The 19782-nt window shown below is 41.8% G+C and overlaps 1 protein-coding gene and 22 non-coding genes across 23 annotated transcripts in view; all 23 read left to right on the top strand.

Annotated features, from left to right (window-relative positions):
* The window catches only part of LOC129164348 (uncharacterized), a 10037-nt gene extending 2656 nt beyond the window's left edge, over positions 1-7381 (top strand). The window contains exons 3-9 of the mRNA XM_070547251.1: positions 1-299; positions 392-592; positions 787-1122; positions 1303-1370; positions 1443-1696; positions 1784-2029; positions 2790-7381. The exon at positions 1-299 is cut by the window's left edge and continues 1294 nt beyond it. Of these exons, the coding sequence (XP_070403352.1) occupies positions 1-299; positions 392-592; positions 787-1122; positions 1303-1370; positions 1443-1696; positions 1784-2029; positions 2790-3465 (2080 nt within the window). The 3' untranslated portion in view covers positions 3466-7381. The remainder of the gene's footprint in view (positions 300-391; positions 593-786; positions 1123-1302; positions 1371-1442; positions 1697-1783; positions 2030-2789) is intronic.
* On the top strand, positions 4664-4736 carry trnar-acg (transfer RNA arginine (anticodon ACG)). The gene has a single exon. It is a non-coding gene; the product is annotated as a tRNA-Arg (tRNA).
* On the top strand, positions 5102-5174 carry trnam-cau (transfer RNA methionine (anticodon CAU)). Its single transcript has one exon. It is a non-coding gene; the product is annotated as a tRNA-Met (tRNA).
* On the top strand, positions 5549-5621 carry trnar-acg (transfer RNA arginine (anticodon ACG)). Its single transcript has one exon. It is a non-coding gene; the product is annotated as a tRNA-Arg (tRNA).
* Positions 5993-6065, top strand: trnam-cau (transfer RNA methionine (anticodon CAU)). Its single transcript has one exon. It is a non-coding gene; the product is annotated as a tRNA-Met (tRNA).
* trnar-acg (transfer RNA arginine (anticodon ACG)) lies at positions 7324-7396 on the top strand. The gene has a single exon. It is a non-coding gene; the product is annotated as a tRNA-Arg (tRNA).
* Positions 7397-7767: 371 nt separating this feature from the next.
* trnam-cau (transfer RNA methionine (anticodon CAU)) lies at positions 7768-7840 on the top strand. The gene has a single exon. It is a non-coding gene; the product is annotated as a tRNA-Met (tRNA).
* An 811-nt stretch (positions 7841-8651) lies between these two features.
* trnam-cau (transfer RNA methionine (anticodon CAU)) lies at positions 8652-8724 on the top strand. Its single transcript has one exon. It is a non-coding gene; the product is annotated as a tRNA-Met (tRNA).
* An 818-nt stretch (positions 8725-9542) lies between these two features.
* On the top strand, positions 9543-9615 carry trnam-cau (transfer RNA methionine (anticodon CAU)). Its single transcript has one exon. It is a non-coding gene; the product is annotated as a tRNA-Met (tRNA).
* Positions 9616-9989: 374 nt separating this feature from the next.
* Positions 9990-10062, top strand: trnar-acg (transfer RNA arginine (anticodon ACG)). Its single transcript has one exon. It is a non-coding gene; the product is annotated as a tRNA-Arg (tRNA).
* Positions 10063-10433: 371 nt separating this feature from the next.
* On the top strand, positions 10434-10506 carry trnam-cau (transfer RNA methionine (anticodon CAU)). Its single transcript has one exon. It is a non-coding gene; the product is annotated as a tRNA-Met (tRNA).
* Positions 10507-11324: 818 nt separating this feature from the next.
* On the top strand, positions 11325-11397 carry trnam-cau (transfer RNA methionine (anticodon CAU)). The gene has a single exon. It is a non-coding gene; the product is annotated as a tRNA-Met (tRNA).
* Positions 11398-12215: 818 nt separating this feature from the next.
* Positions 12216-12288, top strand: trnam-cau (transfer RNA methionine (anticodon CAU)). Its single transcript has one exon. It is a non-coding gene; the product is annotated as a tRNA-Met (tRNA).
* An 818-nt stretch (positions 12289-13106) lies between these two features.
* trnam-cau (transfer RNA methionine (anticodon CAU)) lies at positions 13107-13179 on the top strand. Its single transcript has one exon. It is a non-coding gene; the product is annotated as a tRNA-Met (tRNA).
* An 818-nt stretch (positions 13180-13997) lies between these two features.
* On the top strand, positions 13998-14070 carry trnam-cau (transfer RNA methionine (anticodon CAU)). Its single transcript has one exon. It is a non-coding gene; the product is annotated as a tRNA-Met (tRNA).
* Positions 14071-14888: 818 nt separating this feature from the next.
* trnam-cau (transfer RNA methionine (anticodon CAU)) lies at positions 14889-14961 on the top strand. Its single transcript has one exon. It is a non-coding gene; the product is annotated as a tRNA-Met (tRNA).
* Positions 14962-16670: 1709 nt separating this feature from the next.
* On the top strand, positions 16671-16743 carry trnam-cau (transfer RNA methionine (anticodon CAU)). Its single transcript has one exon. It is a non-coding gene; the product is annotated as a tRNA-Met (tRNA).
* A 374-nt stretch (positions 16744-17117) lies between these two features.
* Positions 17118-17190, top strand: trnar-acg (transfer RNA arginine (anticodon ACG)). Its single transcript has one exon. It is a non-coding gene; the product is annotated as a tRNA-Arg (tRNA).
* Positions 17191-17561: 371 nt separating this feature from the next.
* trnam-cau (transfer RNA methionine (anticodon CAU)) lies at positions 17562-17634 on the top strand. Its single transcript has one exon. It is a non-coding gene; the product is annotated as a tRNA-Met (tRNA).
* A 374-nt stretch (positions 17635-18008) lies between these two features.
* On the top strand, positions 18009-18081 carry trnar-acg (transfer RNA arginine (anticodon ACG)). Its single transcript has one exon. It is a non-coding gene; the product is annotated as a tRNA-Arg (tRNA).
* Positions 18082-18452: 371 nt separating this feature from the next.
* Positions 18453-18525, top strand: trnam-cau (transfer RNA methionine (anticodon CAU)). Its single transcript has one exon. It is a non-coding gene; the product is annotated as a tRNA-Met (tRNA).
* A 373-nt stretch (positions 18526-18898) lies between these two features.
* On the top strand, positions 18899-18971 carry trnar-acg (transfer RNA arginine (anticodon ACG)). The gene has a single exon. It is a non-coding gene; the product is annotated as a tRNA-Arg (tRNA).
* Positions 18972-19342: 371 nt separating this feature from the next.
* Positions 19343-19415, top strand: trnam-cau (transfer RNA methionine (anticodon CAU)). The gene has a single exon. It is a non-coding gene; the product is annotated as a tRNA-Met (tRNA).
* The last annotated feature ends 367 nt before the right edge of the window (positions 19416-19782 follow it).

The raw sequence follows: 19782 nt of genomic DNA, 5'->3' as shown, positions 1-19782 counted from the left end.
AAGGACAACCAGAAGCAGCTCGGAGATGGAGACCTTGATATCGGAACTGATTGAGGCCTACAGCGGGCACAAGGGAGGCAACTCATTGGGAGTTCCGCTCATCAATTCAGAGAGAATGGCAGAGATATGGAAGGCTCAGAAGAAGCACCTCAGCTGTCTCCAGGACCCACCAGGAGTACTCCTATACATGGAGACTGGCACCATCAAGAAGGGGGGGCACATTCTGAAAACCTATCGATGTGCAACAGGCTCCACTTCCCTCGAGTCCTTCCACCTGCACATGAACAGGTTTATTCCTGGTAAGGGAAAAGCACTTTATCCTCACAATCTTATCCATGAGTTTCTCTTCATGTTCACAACCCATTTAAACATATTTATGAATATTTTTCAGGAACACTGGCAAGTGACACCTTTTTTCAGGCATACCTGTTGGATGGCTTGGCCAGGTGGAACGAAGACAGGAGCATGTCAGCAGAAGGAAGATCAGAGCCTCACTCCTACAGCGGCCTCCTGAGGCATGCTGCAAACCAGCTGTCACAGGAAGTCCTCGGGAAGAGCTGTGTGAATTACACAGGGCCACAGGCGTACACAGGTGTGTTAGCAGAGCTGATGCACCAGTCAGAGGAGACGGAGTTCAGCTTTGACCAAGCTCTGATTAGATTAATATTTCATGCTAGCTAATTAAAAGTCAACAATGTGTTTGTTTGCTGAAATTGTGTCGTGACAGTGAGTTAAAGTTAAAACAAACGTTAATTAAAGTTAAAGCTGATTTTTGATTGCTTTCAGGGGAACTCATTGGGGTCGAGTATCTCTACAACCAAACAGGAGATGTTCTTGAGGACCGCAGAGTGGCAATTGCAGCTTTGGAGACAGAAGACGTAGCTGTGGCAGAAGATGAGGGCTTTGAAGAGTCTGAGGTTTTTGTGGATCTCACAGTTCCCATCTTGGAAACCACGCTCCAGACTCCTCAACCTGCCTGTTCACATGACATTTTGGAAACCACGCTCCAGACTCCTCAACCTGCCTGTTCACATGACTTCTTAACATCACCTGCATCTGAACCCTTCCTAGAGATACCAGCTGTGGAAGTTAAACATGCTCCTGTGGATGACCTGGAAGAAAGTGAGTGATGTTCATGCCCAAATATCACATAAATGGGAAAGTCAAGATGGTTTCTTTTATTATGTAAAGTGACATAAGTGACTTTAGAACCAGGTTACTGATTAATTTTGTTCTATAAACCTGTGTCTGAAAGTGTGTGTGTATGTGTGTTTAATAAAAGGTTTTGATATTTATGTTTAGCTGCATCTCCATCAAGGCTGCCTGATTTCCACTCTGATGACACTATTCCAGGGACATCAAGGAGACAGGTAAGTTAGATATGATTTGGCTACTTTTGCCCATTTTTTTTCTTATAAATACGTAACAAACGTATCATTTAGGACTCCGTTGGCCCCGACAACACCGAAGGTTTCAGAGCTGTGCAGGATTTGGCTGAAGCACTCTTCAATCTGAGAGAGCACAGCCTGGCTCTCACCCTTGAAGAGTCCAATAACATTGTTGCTCTTTGGAAGAGATTGTCAGAGCACGACAAGGAGCGCACCGTTTTTTCTCCACGCCACCAAACAACCCTGAACAAAGGCCGTTTTAGAGCAACAAAAAAAATTGTTGCACCAGGCGTGGAGTCGACAAAGCGGTATGTTGGTCACAGCTGTTCAGCCACTGATGCATATTCTTCTACAGATCTTGCCTGAGTCAATTTTTCTTGCCTTTGTCCTCCTAGGTGCTATTCTGGAGCACGCATTCCTGGACAGTGGCCAGATTGCAACCGGATTGTTGAGGCCATTTTTGTCCAGCTCTGCATGGCTTATCCAAACCCAAAGAGAGTGGAAGGTGTGGCATTTTCAAGGTGGACCCTCATCATTCGTGCTTACAAGCACATTAGAGAGTGCATCCTGAACAACATCACCATCATGGAGGAGACGACCATACAGTTGCCAGAAGTCAACAAAACAACCCTCACACAGTGGTGAGTTAAAACTGTGTCATGATGGATAATGATGGACTCAAATTAGCTGACCCAGAGACAAACAGAATAACTTAAAGAAGTTTTATTCACAAGCGAGATACACAAATAGTACTCCCCAGGAGGATCAGTGGAGTAATGATAATTCACTTGGAGTGCTCACTCCGCTGGAGGTACGGTCTGCTCAGGGGGGTGTGAGAGAGAAGGGTGAAGATTAGATGGATCCACAAATTATTTGTAATCTTTAAAGGGGTCAAAGGATGGCTTACAGTGTCCTTGTGTGACCCGGCAGTGGTGGCAGGAATCACCATCGGATTGGAAGAGGGGGTTTCCAGCTGAGATGGGTAGGTAATGCAGTCTTATGCTGCATCAGCGTTACTCTGGAAGCATGAGTGAACAGAAAGTTAGTTGACTGCAGAGTACTTACCTGAGGGTTTTCTGATTTTACCGTAATGACTAACCAACTGGCCTCTCAGATAAGTAGATGAGACTCAGCTACAGAGACTGGGACTGGTGTCAGGGACTCCTCTGCTGGAGAGAAAATGAAGAAGATGAGAATCAGTAGAGAGAGAAGCAAGCCAACAACTTCATGACTGCTGGGATATGACAAACTATTAACTTCAGTGATAAAATCTGAGTGACTTTAAAAACAGGACAGAATATTAGTTGGTTTGTATTTCACAAACATCACAGAATCTGTAATATCGATAAGAACATTATTCCTTGAAATTAAAATCAGCTATTCTATTTATTTCATATGCAGGTATTGCAGACGCACCCGGGCACAGGAGAAAGACATTCTTGAACAGGGCATTCTGGCACCAAAGCCAGCCATTTCCGGTGAAACCAGTCAGCAGTCAGCACCACAGCACAAAGCCATTCAACCTGCTCCATCACACAAACCTTACACCTTCGTCCTTCATCCCGACACGGCTGGAACGGCAAAACTGAAAATCAAAAAGTCAGATAGAGCACAGTGCCCACCTCAGCCTCAGCCACAGAACACAGGACAGTTGTCTGTGGAAATTTTTCCACCAGCAACCTCATCTGGTCCCACCTATTCTGTACTTTCTTTTATTCCGATCCAGCCACTTCCTCAACCCATCCTGCCACAGTTTATCTGTGCTCCGACTCCCTCTGTGCCAGTGTACCCTGTTGTGGCTGGGCCATCAGCACCTAAAAGCCAGACACCACATGTACCCTACACCACACAGCAGTACAGGAAGAGGAAGGAAAAAGAGGAGCAGGCTGGACTACAGACACGAAAATATGTAAAAAAAACAGACACAATAGTTTGCAAGAAGTGCCAAAAAGAAAGAAAGCCATCCTGCCATAAACAGTATTTTGGGAACTGGTACTGTGAAGAGACTGCAAACCAGTCTTTTGAAGACTGGAGAGCTGAAATGGCTGCACGTGGCTATGGTAAAAAAAAATCTTAAATGTAAATAGCTTCATTTTTTCTGTTTTTGATGTTTGTGTGTTTACTGTTTGTTTTTTAGCCTGTTTGTAAAATAAACAAGTGTGAGTTTTTGTATTTTCTTGTTTTTCTTTAATTAGACTAATCAAAATATGTCCTGTTGGTGTCAAATAGTAAAGGTTCTGGTGAACACAGTACCAGTAAGTTCATATCCTGACAGGGGCAGAAAAAAGGTTTATCTTTGAATTTTATTAAGAAAACTACAGATTGCAGCTCAGAAAGGTTTCTCCTCTCTCTGCTGTGATTTCATTTGCAGATGTAGGAGGACATTGAAACAAAATGAAAGGGCCTGTGTACACTGTTGTGATTTTGAGTTAGAATTAATTGAATTATGGTAGATTGTATTTTATTTTGGTTCAGCCAAGGTGAGTAGATAGATCTGAAAAGGTGGAAATTAATAAACACCTGGAATGAGTATGTTTTCATTGCCATAGAGGGTTTTGAAACTAATTAGAATCAGGGGTTCAGGAAACTTGACATTTTAATTCAGTGGCATGTAAATAGACTTATATTAAAGCTCATTCATTTATTTTATCAGTTTTTATGCGTTTACTTTTGCTTGAAATTTATTTATAAAAACGCCTACATAGTTCACGGAGCATTGTTAATTAAGGTGTCAAGAATGCTCCGAGCGGGACTCGAACCCGCTGCATCGCACTCAACAGCACACCAACAATAACTACTACCAAAATCGATTGTGAGACTTATGCGCGCAAGCCTTGGCGCAGTAGGTAGCGCGTCAGTCTCATAATCTGAAGGTCGTGAGTTCGACCCTCACACGGGGCACTTCTTTTGACACTATGCTGACGTCCACTGAGGTTATTGTAGCTTGTTATTTGTGGGTGGTAGCCTCTGACAGTTATGACCTATACAAGCTCCCCTTAGTTTTACTTCATGTTGCTTTTAACTTTAAAATTGATCACAAAATCAAATAGCACAAGTCTTTACTCACTACAGAGACCATGGCTCATGATCCAGATAACTGTCAAACATAGTGCTTGTTTCAAATTAAACACATACCAAGTCTTGTGACTTATGGGACATCTTTTTGTGATAAATGGCCAAAGCTTCTCACTCTATGTTCCCATCATTTCCATTTTCAGCCAAACTATCATGATTCTGGAGATTGTGCATTATGGTCTCAATTGATTCCTCACACTGGGCCAGTGGCGCAATGGATAACGCGTCTGACTACGGATCAGAAGATTCTAGGTTCAACTCCTGGCTGGCTCGATGTACCCTATGGTGACTCAGTCTTACCATAGCTGGTTCAATGCAAGCCTGCCATTGCATTGTAACTTCAAACCATTGTTGTGGTCTTGACTGGAAGCTGTTTTTGTTCATGGAAATGCTTCATTCTTTCAATTTTTAAAATAATTACTCTTTTGTTTTTGACTGTCTAGAAAAATGCAAATGAAAGCCAAATACAAAGCTGAAAGATTGCATCGTAGCCTAGAGACATTGGGTCGGGATGTGTTTCACTGACTTTTGGAAATAACCAGTAACGTGATCACAAGAAGCCCACCCAGGCACATTGAACGATGCATAATATTTTGTTGTTCTGGGACGTAAAACGTTGCACCAGCAGGTCTATCCTGGCCTCGTTGGCGCAGTAGGTAGCGCGTCAGTCTCATAATCTGAAGGTCGTGAGTTCGACCCTCACACGGGGCACTTCTTTTGACACTATGCTGACGTCCACTGAGGTTATTGTAGCTTGTTATTTGTGGGTGGTAGCCTCTGACAGTTATGACCTATACAAGCTCCCCTTAGTTTTACTTCATGTTGCTTTTAACTTTAAAATTGATCACAAAATCAAATAGCACAAGTCTTTACTCACTACAGAGACCATGGCTCATGATCCAGATAACTGTCAAACATAGTGCTTGTTTCAAATTAAACACATACCAAGTCTTGTGACTTATGGGACATCTTTTTGTGATAAATGGCCAAAGCTTCTCACTCTATGTTCCCATCATTTCCATTTTCAACCAAACTATCATGATTCTGGAGACTGTGCATTATGGTCTCAATTGACTGCTCACATAGGGCCAGTGGCGCAATGGATAACGCGTCTGACTACGGATCAGAAGATTCTAGGTTCAACTCCTGGCTGGCTCGATGTAACCTCTATTGACTCCGTCTTACCATTGTTGGTTCAATTCAAGCCTGACATTGAATCGTAACTTCAAACCATTGTTGTGGTCTTGACTGGAAGCCGCTTTTGTTTTTGTTCATGGAAATGCTTCATTCTTTCAATTTTCAAAAGAATTACTCTTTTGTTTTTGACTGTCTAGAAAAATGCAAATGAAAGCCAAATACAAAGCTGAAAGATTGCATCGTAGCCTAGAGACATTGGGTCGGGATGTGTTTCACTGACTTTTGGAAATAACCAGTAACGTGATCACAAGAAGCCCACCCAGGCACATTGAACGATGCATAATATTTTGTTGTTCTGGGACGTAAAACGTTGCACCAGCAGGTCTATCCTGGCCTCGTTGGCGCAGTAGGTAGCGCGTCAGTCTCATAATCTGAAGGTCGTGAGTTCGACCCTCACACGGGGCACTTCTTTTGACACTATGCTGATGTCCAGTGAGGTTATTGTAGCTTGTTATCTGTGGGTGGTAGCCTCTGACAGTTATGACCTATACAAGCTCCCCTTAGTTTTACTTCATGTTGCTTTTAACTTTAAAATTGATCACAAAATCAAATAGCACAAGTCTTTACTCACTACAGAGACCATGGCTCATGATCCAGATAACTGTCAAACATAGTGCTTGTTTCAAATTAAACACATACCAAGTCTTGTGACTTATGGGACATCTTTTTGTGATAAATGGCCAAAGCTTCTCACTCTATGTTCCCATCATTTCCGTTTTCAACCAAACTATCATGATTCTGGAGACTGCATTATGGTCTCAATTGATTGCTCACATAGGGCCAGTGGCGCAATGTATAATGGATCTGACTACAGATCAGAAGATTCTAGGTTCAACTCCTGGCTGGCTCGATGTAACCTATGGTGACTCTGTCTTACCATAGCTGGTTCAATGCAAGCCTGATATTGCATTGTAACTTCAAAACCATTGTTGTGGTCTTGACTGGAAGCTGTTTTTGTTCATGGAAATGCTTCATTCTTTCAATTTTCAAAAGAATTACTCTTTTGTTTTTGACTGTCTAGAAAAATGCAAATGAAAGCCAAATACAAAGCTGAAAGATTGCATCGTAGCCTAGAGACATTGGGTCGGGATGTGTTTCACTGACTTTTGGAAATAACCAGTAACGTGGTCACAAGAAGCCCACCCAGGCACACTGAATGATGCATAATATTTTGTTATTCTGGGACGTAAAACGTTGCACCAGCAGGTCTATCCTGGCCTCGTTGGCACAGTAGGTAGCGCGTCAGTCTCATAATCTGTAGGTCATGCGATCGACCCTCACACGGGGCAGTTCTTTTGACACTATGCTGACGTCCAGTGAGGTTATTGTAGCTTGTTATTTGTGGGTGGTAGCCTCTGACAGTTATGACCTATACAAGCTCCCCTTAGTTTTACTTCATGTTGCTTTTAACTTTAAAATTGATCACAAAATCAAATAGCACAAGTCTTTACTCACTACAGAGACCATGGCTCATGATCCAGATAACTGTCAAACATAGTGCTTGTTTCAAATTAAACACATACCAAGTCTTGTGACTTATGGGACATCTTTTTGTGATAAATGGCCAAAGCTTCTCACTCTATGTTCCCATCATTTCCATTTTCAACCAAACTATCATGATTCTGGAGACTGTGCATTATGGTCTCAATTGACTGCTCACATAGGGCCAGTGGCGCAATGGATAACGCGTCTGACTACGGATCAGAAGATTCTAGGTTCAACTCCTGGCTGGCTCGATGTAACCTATATTGACTCCGTCTTACCATAGGTGGTTCAATTCAAGCCTGACATTGAATCGTAACTTCAAACCATTGTTGTGGTCTTGACTGGAAGCCGCTTTTGTTTTTGTTCATGGAAATGCTTCATTCTTTCAATTTTCAAAAGAATTACTCTTTTGTTTTTGACTGTCTAGAAAAATGCAAATGAAAGCCAAATACAAAGCTGAAAGATTGCATCGTAGCCTAGAGACATTGGGTCGGGATGTGTTTCACTGACTTTTGGAAATAACCAGTAACGTGATCACAAGAAGCCCACCCAGGCACATTGAACGATGCATAATATTTTGTTGTTCTGGGACGTAAAACGTTGCACCAGCAGGTCTATCCTGGCCTCGTTGGCGCAGTAGGTAGCGCGTCAGTCTCATAATCTGAAGGTCGTGAGTTCGACCCTCACACGGGGCACTTCTTTTGACACTATGCTGATGTCCAGTGAGGTTATTGTAGCTTGTTATCTGTGGGTTGTAGCCTCTGACAGTTATGACCTATACAAGCTCCCCTTAGTTTTACTTCATGTTGCTTTTAACTTTAAAATTGATCACAAAATCAAATAGCACAAGTCTTTACTCACTACAGAGACCATGGCTCATGATCCAGATAACTGTCAAACATAGTGCTTGTTTCAAATTAAACACATACCAAGTCTTGTGACTTATGGGACATCTTTTTGTGATAAATGGCCAAAGCTTCTCACTCTATGTTCCCATCATTTCCGTTTTCAACCAAACTATCATGATTCTGGAGACTGCATTATGGTCTCAATTGATTGCTCACATAGGGCCAGTGGCGCAATGTATAATGGATCTGACTACAGATCAGAAGATTCTAGGTTCAACTCCTGGCTGGCTCGATGTAACCTATGGTGACTCCGTCTTACCATAGCTGGTTCAATGCAAGCCTGATATTGCATTGTAACTTCAAAACCATTGTTGTGGTCTTGACTGGAAGCTGTTTTTGTTCATGGAAATGCTTCATTCTTTCAATTTTTAAAAGAATTACTCTTTTGTTTTTGACTGTCTAGAAAAATGCAAATGAAAGCCAAATACAAAGCTGAAAGATTGCATCGTAGCCTAGAGACATTGGGTCGGGATGTGTTTCACTGACTTTTGGAAATAACCAGTAACGTGGTCACAAGAAGCCCACCCAGGCACACTGAATGATGCATAATATTTTGTTGTTCTGGGACGTAAAACGTTGCACCAGCAGGTCTATCCTGGCCTCGTTGGCGCAGTAGGTAGCGCGTCAGTCTCATAATCTGAAGGTCGTGAGTTCGACCCTCACACGGGGCACTTCTTTTGACACTATGCTGACGTCCAGTGAGGTTATTGTAGCTTGTTATTTGTGGGTGGTAGCCTCTGACAGTTATGACCTATACAACCTCCCCTTAATTTTACTTCATGTTGCTTTTAACTTTAAAATTGATCACAAAATCAAATAGCACAAGTCTTTACTCACTACAGAGACCATGGCTCATGATCCGGATAACTGTCAAACATAGTGCTTGTTTCAAATTAAACACATACCAAGTCTTGCGACTTATGGGACATCTTTTTGTGATGAATGGCCAAAGCTTCTCACTCTATGTTCCCATCATTTCCATTTTCAGCCAAACTATCATGATTCTGGAGATTGTGCATTATGGTCTCAATTGATTGCTCACATAGGGCCAGTGGCGCAATGGATAACGTGTCTGACTACGGATCAGAAGATTCTAGGGTTAACTCCTGGCTGGCTCGATGTAACCTATGGTGACTCTGTCTTACCATGGCTGGTTCAATGCAATCCTGACATTGCATTGTATCTAAAAACCATTGTTGTGGTCTTGACTGGAAGCCGCTTTTGTTTTTTTTCTTGGAAATCCTTCATTCTTTCAATTTTGAAAAGAATTACTCTTTTGTTTTTGACTGTCTAGAAAAATGCAAATGAAAGCCAAATACAAAGCTGAAAGATTGCATCGTAGCCTAGAGACATTGGGTCGGGATGTGTTTCACTGACATTTGGAAATAACCAGTAACGTGATCACAAGAAGCCCACCCAGGAACATTGAACGATGCATAATATTTTGTTGTTCTGGGACGTAAAACGTTGCACCAGCAGGTCTATCCTGGCCTCGTTGGCGCAGTAGGTAGCGCGTCAGTCTCATAATTTGAAGGTCGTGAGTTCGACCCTCACACGGGGCACTTCATTTGACACTATGCTGACGTCCAGTGAGGTTATTGTAGCTTGTTATTTGTGGGTGGTAGCCTCTGACAGTTATGACCTATACAAGCTCCCCTTAGTTTTACTTCATGTTGCTTTTAACTTTAAAATTGATCACAAAATCAAATAGCACAAGTCTTTACTCACTACAGAGACCATGGCTCATGATCCAGATAACTGTCAAACATAGTGCTTGTTTCAAATTAAACACATACCAAGTCTTGTGACTTATGGGACATCTTTTTGTGATAAATGGCCAAAGCTTCTCACTCTATGTTCCCATCATTTCCATTTTCAACCAAACTATCATGTTTCTGGAGACTGTGCATTATGGTCTCAATTGATTGCTCACATAGGGCCAGTGGCGCAATGGATAACGCGTCTGACTACGGATCAGAAGATTCTAGGTTCAACTCTTGGCTGGCTCGATGTAACCTATATTGACTCCGTCTTACCATAGGTGGTTCAATTCAAGCCTGACATTGAATCGTAACTTCAAACCATTGTTGTGGTCTTGACTGGAAGCCGCTTTTGTTTTTGTTCATGGAAATCCTTCATTCTTTCAATTTTCAAAAGAATTACTCTTTTGTTTTTGACTGTCTAGAAAAATGCAAATGAAAGCCAAATACAAAGCTGAAAGATTGCATCGTAGCCTAGAGACATTGGGTCGGGATGTGTTTCAATGACTTTTGGAAATAACCAGTAACGTGATCACAAGAAGCCCACCCAGGCACATTGAACGATGCATAATATTTTGTTGTTCTGGGACGTAAAACGTTGCACCAGCAGGTCTATCCTGGCCTCGTTGGCGCAGTAGGTAGCGCGTCAGTCTCATAATCTGAAGGTCGTGAGTTCGACCCTCACACGGGGCACTTCTTTTGACACTATGCTGACGTCCAGTGAGGTTATTGTAGCTTGTTATTTGTGGGTGGTAGCCTCTGACAGTTATGACCTATACAACCTCCCCTTAATTTTACTTCATGTTGCTTTTAACTTTAAAATTGATCACAAAATCAAATAGCACAAGTCTTTACTCACTACAGAGACCATGGCTCATGATCCAGATAACTGTCAAACATAGTGCTTGTTTCAAATTAAACACATACCAAGTCTTGCGACTTATGGGACATCTTTTTGTGATGAATGGCCAAAGCTTCTCACTCTATGTTCCCATCATTTCCATTTTCAGCCAAACTATCATGATTCTGGAGATTGTGCATTATGGTCTCAATTGATTGCTCACATAGGGCCAGTGGTGCAATGGATAACGTGTCTGACTACGGATCAGAAGATTCTAGGGTTAACTCCTGGCTGGCTCGATGTAACCTATGGTGACTCTGTCTTACCATGGCTGGTTCAATGCAAGCCTGACATTGCATTGTATCTTCAAACCATTGTTGTGGTCTTGATTGGAAGCCACTTTTGTTTTTTTTCTTGGAAATCCTTCATTCTTTCAATTTTGAAAAGAATTACTCTTTTGTTTTTGACTGTCTAGAAAAATGCAAATGAAAGCCAAATACAAAGCTGAAAGATTGCATCGTAGCCTAGAGACATTGGGTCGGGATGTGTTTCACTGACTTTTGGAAATAACCAGTAACGTGATCACAAGAAGCCCACCCAGGCACATTGAACGATGCATAATATTTTGTTGTTCTGGGACGTAAAACGTTGCACCAGCAGGTCTATCCTGGCCTCGTTGGCGCAGTAGGTAGCGCGTCAGTCTCATAATCTGAAGGTCGTGAGTTCGACCCTCACACGGGGCACTTCTTTTGACACTATGCTGACGTCCAGTGAGGTTATTGTAGCTTGTTATTTGTGGGTGGTAGCCTCTGACAGTTATGACCTATACAAGCTCCCCTTAGTTTTACTTCATGTTGCTTTTAACTTTAAAATTGATCACAAAATCAAATAGCACAAGTCTTTACTCACTACAGAGACCATGGCTCATGATCCAGATAACTGTCAAACATAGTGCTTGTTTCAAATTAAACACATACCAAGTCTTGTGACTTATGGGACATCTTTTTGTGATAAATGGCCAAAGCTTCTCACTCTATGTTCCAATCATTTCCATTTTCAACCAAACTATCATGATTCTGGAGACTGTGCATTATGGTCTCATTTGATTGCTCACATAGGGACAGTGGCGCAATGGATAACGCGTCTGACTACGGATCAGAAGATTCTAGGCTCAACTCCTGGCTGGCTCGATGTAACCTATATTGACTCCGTCTTACCATAGGTGGTTCAATTCAAGCCTGACATTGAATCGTAACTTCAAACCATTGTTGTGGTCTTGACTGGAAGCCACTTTTGTTTTTGTTCATGGAAATCCTTCATTCTTTCAATTTTCAAAAGAATTACTCTTTTGTTTTTGACTGTCTAGAAAAATGCAAATGAAAGCCAAATACAAAGCTGAAAGATTGCATCGTAGCCTAGAGACATTGGGTCGGGATGTGTTTCACTGACTTTTGGAAATAACCAGTAACGTGATCACAAGAAGCCCACCCAGGCACATTGAACGATGCATAATATTTTGTTGTTCTGGGACGTAAAACGTTGCACCAGCAGGTCTATCCTGGCCTCGTTGGCGCAGTAGGTAGCGCTTCAGTCTCATAATCTGAAGGTCGTGAGTTCGACCCTCACACGGGGCACTTCTTTTGACACTATGCTGACGTCCAGTGAGGTTATTGTAGCTTGTTATTTGTGGGTGGTAGCCTCTGACAGTTATGACCTATACAACCTCCCCTTAATTTTACTTCATGTTGCTTTTAACTTTAAAATTGATCACAAAATCAAATAGCACAAGTCTTTACTCACTACAGAGACCATGGCTCATGATCCAGATAACTGTCAAACATAGTGCTTGTTTCAAATTAAACACATACCAAGTCTTGCGACTTATGGGACATCTTTTTGTGATGAATGGCCAAAGCTTCTCACTCTATGTTCCCATCATTTCCATTTTCAGCCAAACTATCATGATTCTGGAGATTGTGCATTATGGTCTCAATTGATTGCTCACATAGGGCTAGTGGCGCAATGGATAACGTGTCTGACTACGGATCAGATGATTCTAGGGTTAACTCCTGGCTGGCTCGATGTAACCTATGGTGACTCTGTCTTACCATGGCTGGTTCAATGCAAGCCTGACATTGCATTGTATCTTCAAACCATTGTTGTGGTCTTGACTGGAAGCCGCTTTTGTTTTTTTTCTTGGAAATCCTTCATTCTTTCAATTTTGAAAAGAATTACTCTTTTGTTTTTGACTGTCTAGAAAAATGCAAATGAAAGCCAAATACAAAGCTGAAAGATTGCATCGTAGCCTAGAGACATTGGGTCGGGATGTGTTTCACTGACTTTTGGAAATAACCAGTAACGTGATCACAAGAAGCCCACCCAGGCACACTGAACGATGCATAATATTTTGTTATTCTGGGACGTAAAACGTTGCACCAGCAGGTCTATCCTGGCCTCGTTGGCGCAGTAGGTAGCGCGTCAGTCTCATAATCTGAAGGTCGTGAGTTCGACCCTCACACGGGACAGTTCTTTTGACACTATGCTGACGTCCAGTGAGGTTATTTTAGGTTGTTATTTGTGGGTGGTAGCCTCTGACAGTTATGACCTATACAAGCCCCCCTTATTTTTACTTCATGTTGCATTTAACTTTAAAATTGATCACAAAATCAAATAGCACAAGTCTTTACTCACTACAGAGACCATGGCTCATGATCCAGATAACTGTCAAACATAGTGCTTGTTTCAAATTAAACACATACCAAGTCTTGTGACTTATGGGACATCTTTTTGTGATAAATGGCCAAAGCTTCTCACTCTATGTTCCCATCATTTCCATTTTCAACCAAACTATCATGATTCTGGAGACTGTGCATTATGGTCACAATTGATTGCTCACATAGGGCCAGTGGCGCAATGGATAATGCGTCTGATTACGGATCAGAAGATTCTAGGTTCAACTCCTGGCTGGCTCGATGTAACCTATATTGACTCCGTCTTACCATAGCTGGTTCAATTCAAGCCTGACATTGAATGGTAACTTCAAACCATTGTTGTGGTCTTGACTGGAAGCCGCTTTTGTTTTTGTTCATGGAAATGCTTCATTCTTTCAATTTTAAAAAGAATTACTCTTTTGTTTTTGACTGTCTAGAAAAATGCAAATGAAAGCCAAATACAAAGCTGAAAGATTGCATCGTAGCCTAGAGGCATTGGGTCGGGATGTGTTTCACTGACTTTTGGAAATAACCAGTAACGTGATCACAAGAAGCCCACCCAGGCACATTGAACGATGCATAATATTTTGTTGTTCTGGGACGTAAAACGTTGCACCAGCAGGTCTATCCTGGCCTCGTTGGTGCAGTAGGTAGCGCGTCAGTCTCATATTCTGAAGGTCGTGAGTTCGACCCTCACACGGGGCACTTCTTTTGACACTATGCTGACGTCCAGTGAGGTTATTGTAGCTTGTTATTTGTGGGTGGTAGCCTCTGACAGTTATGACCTATACAACCTCCCCTTAATTTTACTTCATGTTGCTTTTAACTTTAAAATTGATCACAAAATCAAATAGCACAAGTCTTTACTCACTACAGAGACCATGGCTCATGATCCAGATAACTGTCAAACATAGTGCTTGTTTCAAATTAAACACATACCAAGTCTTGCGACTTATGGGACATCTTTTTGTGATGAATGGCCAAAGCTTCTCACTCTATGTTCCCATCATTTCCATTTTCAGCCAAACTATCATGATTCTGGAGATTGTGCATTATGGTCTCAATTGATTGCTCACATAGGGCCAGTGGCGCAATGGATAACGTGTCTGACTACGGATCAGAAGATTCTAGGGTTAACTCCTGGCTGGCTCGATGTAACCTATGGTGACTCTGTCCTACCATGGCTGGTTCAATGCAAGCCTGACATTGCATTGTATCTTCAAACCATTGTTGTGGTCTTGACTGGAAGCCGCTTTTGTTTTTTTTCTTGGAAATCCTTCATTCTTTCAATTTTGAAAAGAATTACTCTTTTGTTTTTGACTGTCTAGAAAAATGCAAATGAAAGCCAAATACAAAGCTGAAAGATTGCATCGTAGCCTAGAGACATTGGGTCGGGATGTGTTTCACTGACTTTTGGAAATAACCAGTAACGTGATCACAAGAAGCCCACCCAGGAACATTGAACGATGCATAATATTTTGTTGTTCTGGGACGTAAAACGTTGCACCAGCAGGTCTATCCTGGCCTCGTTGGCGCAGTAGGTAGCGCGTCAGTCTCATAATCTGAAGGTCGTGAGTTCGACCCTCACACGGGGCACTTCTTTTGACACTATGCTGACGTCCAGTGAGGTTATTGTAGCTTGTTATTTGTGGGTGGTAGCCTCTGACAGTTATGACCTATACAAGCTCCCCTTAGTTTTACTTCATGTTGCTTTTAACTTTAAAATTGATCACAAAATCAAATAGCACAAGTCTTTACTCACTACAGAGACCATGGCTCATGATCCAGATAACTGTCAAACATAGTGCTTGTTTCAAATTAAACAAATACCAAGTCTTGTGACTTATGGGACATCTTTTTGTGATAAATGGCCAAAGCTTCTCACTCTATGTTCCCATCATTTCCATTTTCAACCAAACTATCATGATTCTGGAGACTGTGCATTATGGTCTCAATTGCTTGCTCACATAGGGCCAGTGGCGCAATGGATAATGCGTCTGACTACGGATCAGAAGATTCTAGGTTCAACACCTGGCTGGCTCGATGTAACCTATATTGACTCCGTCTTACCATAGGTGGTTCAATTCAAGCCTGACATTGAATCGTAACTTCAAACCATTGTTGTGGTCTTGACTGGAAGCAGCTTTTGTTTTTGTTCATGGAAATCCTTCATTCTTTCAATTTTCAAAAGAATTACTCTTTTGTTTTTGACTGTCTAGAAAAATGCAAATGAAAGCCAAATACAAAGCTGAAAGATTGCATCGTAGCCTAGAGACATTGGGTCGGGATGTGTTTCACTGACTTTTGGAAATAACCAGTAACGTGATCACAAGAAGCCCACCCAGGCACATTGAACGATGCATAATATTTTGTTGTTCTGGGACGTAAAACGTTGCACTAGCAGGTCTATCCTGGCCTCGTTGGCGCAGTAGGTAGCGCGTCAGTCTCATAATCTGAAGGTCGTGAGTTCGGCCCACACACGGGGCACTACTTTTGACACTATGCTGACGTCCAGTGAGGTTATTGTAGCTTGTTATTTGTGGGTGGTAGCCTCTGACAGTTATGACCTATACAACCTCCCCTTAATTTTACTTCATGTTGCTTTTAACTTTAAAATTGATCACAAAATCAAATAGCACAAGTCTTTACTCACTACAGAGACCATGGCTCATGATCCAGATAACTGTCAAACATAGTGCTTGTTTCAAATTAAACACATACCAAGTCTTGCGACTTATGGGACATCTTTTTGTGATGAATGGCCAAAGCTTCTCACTCTATGTTCCCATCATTTCCATTTTCAGCCAAACTATCATGATTCTGGAGATTGTGCATTATGGTCTCAATTAATTGCTCACATAGGGCCAGTGGTGCAATGGATAACGTGTCTGACTACGGATCAGAAGATTCTAGGGTTAACTCCTGGCTGGCTCGATGTAACCTATGGTGACTCTGTCTTACCATGGCTGGTTCAATGCAAGCCTGACATTGCATTGTATCTTCAAACCATTGTTGTGGTCTTGATTGGAAGCCACTTTTGTTTTTGTTCATGGAAATCCTTCATTCTTTCAATTTTCAAAAGAATTACTCTTTTGTTTTTGACTGTCTAGAAAAATGCAAATGAAAGCCAAATACAAAGCTGAAAGATTGCATCGTAGCCTAGAGACATTGGGTCGGGATGTGTTTCACTGACTTTTGGAAATAACCAGTAACGTGATCACAAGAAGCCCACCCAGGCACATTGAACGATGCATAATATTTTGTTGTTCTGGGACGTAAAACGTTGCACCAGCAGGTCTATCCTGGCCTCGTTGGCGCAGTAGGTAGCGCGTCAGTCTCATAATCTGAAGGTCGTGAGTTCGACCCTCACACGGGGCACTTCTTTTGACACTATGCTGACGTCCAGTGAGGTTATTGTAGCTTGTTATTTGTGGGTGGTAGCCTCTGACAGTTATGACCTATACAACCTCCCCTTAATTTTACTTCATGTTGCTTTTAACTTTAAAATTGATCACAAAATCAAATAGCACAAGTCTTTACTCACTACAGAGACCATGGCTCATGATCCAGATAACTGTCAAACATAGTGCTTGTTTCAAATTAAACACATACCAAGTCTTGCGACTTATGGGACATCTTTTTGTGATGAATGGCTAAAGCTTCTCACTCTATGTTCCCATCATTTCCATTTTCAACCAAACTATCATGATTCTGGAGACTGTGCATTATGGTCTCAATTGATTGCTCACATAGGGCCAGTGGCGCAATGGATAATGCGTCTGACTACGGATCAGAAGATTCTAGGTTCAACTCCTGGCTGGCTCGATGTAACCTATATTGACTCCGTCTTACCAAAGCTGGTTCAATTCAAGCCTGACATTGCATTGTAACTTCAAACCATTGTTGTGGTCTTGACTGGAAGCCGCTTTTGTTTTTGTTCATGGAAATCCTTCATTCTTTCAATTTTCAAAAGACTTACTCTTTTGTTTTTGACTGTCTAGAAAAATGCAAATGAAAGCCAAATACAAAGCTGAAAGATTGCATCGTAGCCTAGAGGCATTGGGTCGGGATGTGTTTCACTGACTTTTGGAAATAACCAGTAACGTGATCACAAGAAGCCCACCCAGGCATATTGAACAATGCATAATATTTTGTTGTTCTGGGACGTAAAACGTTGCACCAGCAGGTCTATCCTGGCCTCGTTGGCGCAGTAGGTAGCGCGTCAGTCTCATAATCTGAAGGTCGTGAGTTCGACCCTCATACGGGGCACTTCTTTTGACACTATGCTGACGTCCAGTGAGGTTATTGTAGCTTGTTATTTGTGGGTGGTAGCCTCTGACAGTTATGACCTATACAAGCTCCCCTTATTTTTACTTCATGTTGCTTTTAACTTTAAAATTGATCACAAAATCAAATAGCACAAGTCTTTACTCACTACAGAGACCATGGCTCATGATCCAGATAACTGTCAAACATAGTGCTTGTTTCAAATTAAACACATACCAAGTCTTGTGACTTATGGGACATCTTTTTGTGATAAATGGCCAAAGCTTCTCACTCTATGTTCCCATCATTTCCATTTTCAACCAAACTATCATGATTCTGGAGACTTTGCATTATGGTCTCAATTGATTGCTCACATAGGGCCAGTGGCGCAATGGATAACGCGTCTGACTACGGATCAGAAGATTCTAGGTTCAACTCCTGGCTGGCTCGATGTAACCTATGGTGATTTTGTCTTACCATGGCTGGTTCAATGCAAGCCTGACATTGCATTGTATCTTCAAACCATTGTTGTGGTCTTGACTGGAAGCCGCTTTTGTTTTTGTTCATGGAAATCCTTCATTCTTTCAATTTTTAAAAGAATTACTCTTTTGTTTTTGACTGTCTAGAAAAATGCAAATGAAAGCCAAATACAAAGCTGAAAGATTGCATCGTAGCCTAGAGGCATTGGGTCGGGATGTGTTTCACTGACTTTTGGAAATAACCAGTAACGTGATCACAAGAAGCCCACCCAGGCACATTGAACGATGCATAATATTTTGTTGTTCTGGGACGTAAAACGTTGCACCAGCAGGTCTATCCCGGCCTCGTTGGCGCAGTAGGTAGCGCGTCAGTCTCATAATCTGAAGGTCGTGAGTTCGACCCTCACACGGGGCACTTCTTTAACACTATGCTGACGTCCAGTGAGGTTATTGTAGCTTGTTATTTGTGGGTGGTAGCCTCTGACAGTTATGACCTATACAAGCTCCCCTTAGTTTTACTTCATGTTGCTTTTAACTTTAAAATTGATCACAAAATCAAATAGCACAAGTCTTTACTCACTACAGAGACCATGGCTCATGATCCAGATAACTGTCAAACATAGTGCTTGTTTCAAATTAAACACATACCAAGTCTTGTGACTTATGGGACATCTTTTTGTGATAAATGGCCAAAGCTTCTCACTCTATGTTCCCATCATTTCCATTTTCAGCCAAACTATCATGATTCTGGAGATTGTGCATTATGGTCTCAATTCATTGCTCACATAGGGCCAGTGGCGCAATGGATAACGCGTCTGACTACGGATCAGAAGATTCTAGGTTCAACTCCTGGCTGGCTCGATGTAACCTATTGTGACTCTGTCTTTCCATGGCTGGTTCAATGCAAGCCTGACATTGCATTGTATCTTCAAACCATTGTTGTGGTCTTGACTGGAAGCCGCTTCTGTTTTTGTTCATGGAAATCCTTCATTCTTTCAATTTTTAAAAGAATTACTCTTTTGTTTTTGACTGTCTAGAAAAATGCAAATGAAAGCCAAATACAAAGCTGAAAGATTGCATCGTAGCCTAGAGGCATTGGGTCGGGATGTGTTTCACTGACTTTTGGAAATAACCAGTAACGTGATCACAAGAAGCCCACCCAGGCACATTGAACAATGCATAATATTTTGTTGTTCTGGGACGTAAAACGTTGCACCAGCAGGTCTATCCCGGCCTCGTTGGCGCAGTAGGTAGCGCGTCAGTCTCATAATCTGAAGGTCGTGAGTTCGACCCTCACACGGGGCACTTCTTTTGACACTATGCTGACGTCCAGTGAGGTTATTGTAGCTTGTTATTTGTGGGTGGTAGCCTCTGACAGTTATGACCTATACAAGCTCCCCTTAGTTTTACTTCATGTTGCTTTTAACTTTAAAATTGATTACAAAATCAAATAGCACAAGTCTTTACTCACTACAGAGACCATGGCTCATGATCCAGATAACTGTCAAACATAGTGCTTGTTTCAAATTAAACACATACCAAGTCTTGTGACTTATGGGACATCTTTTTGTGATAAATGGCCAAAGCTTCTCACTCTATGTTCCCATCATTTCCATTTTCAACCAAACTATCATGATTCTGGAGACTTTGCATTATGGTCTCAATTGATTGC

This window comes from Nothobranchius furzeri, chromosome 18, assembly GCF_043380555.1.
Source record: "Nothobranchius furzeri strain GRZ-AD chromosome 18, NfurGRZ-RIMD1, whole genome shotgun sequence".
NCBI lineage: Eukaryota > Metazoa > Chordata > Actinopteri > Cyprinodontiformes > Nothobranchiidae > Nothobranchius > Nothobranchius furzeri.
Note: the sequence above shows the minus strand (reverse complement) of the source record. Positions and strands in the feature narration are given on the sequence as shown.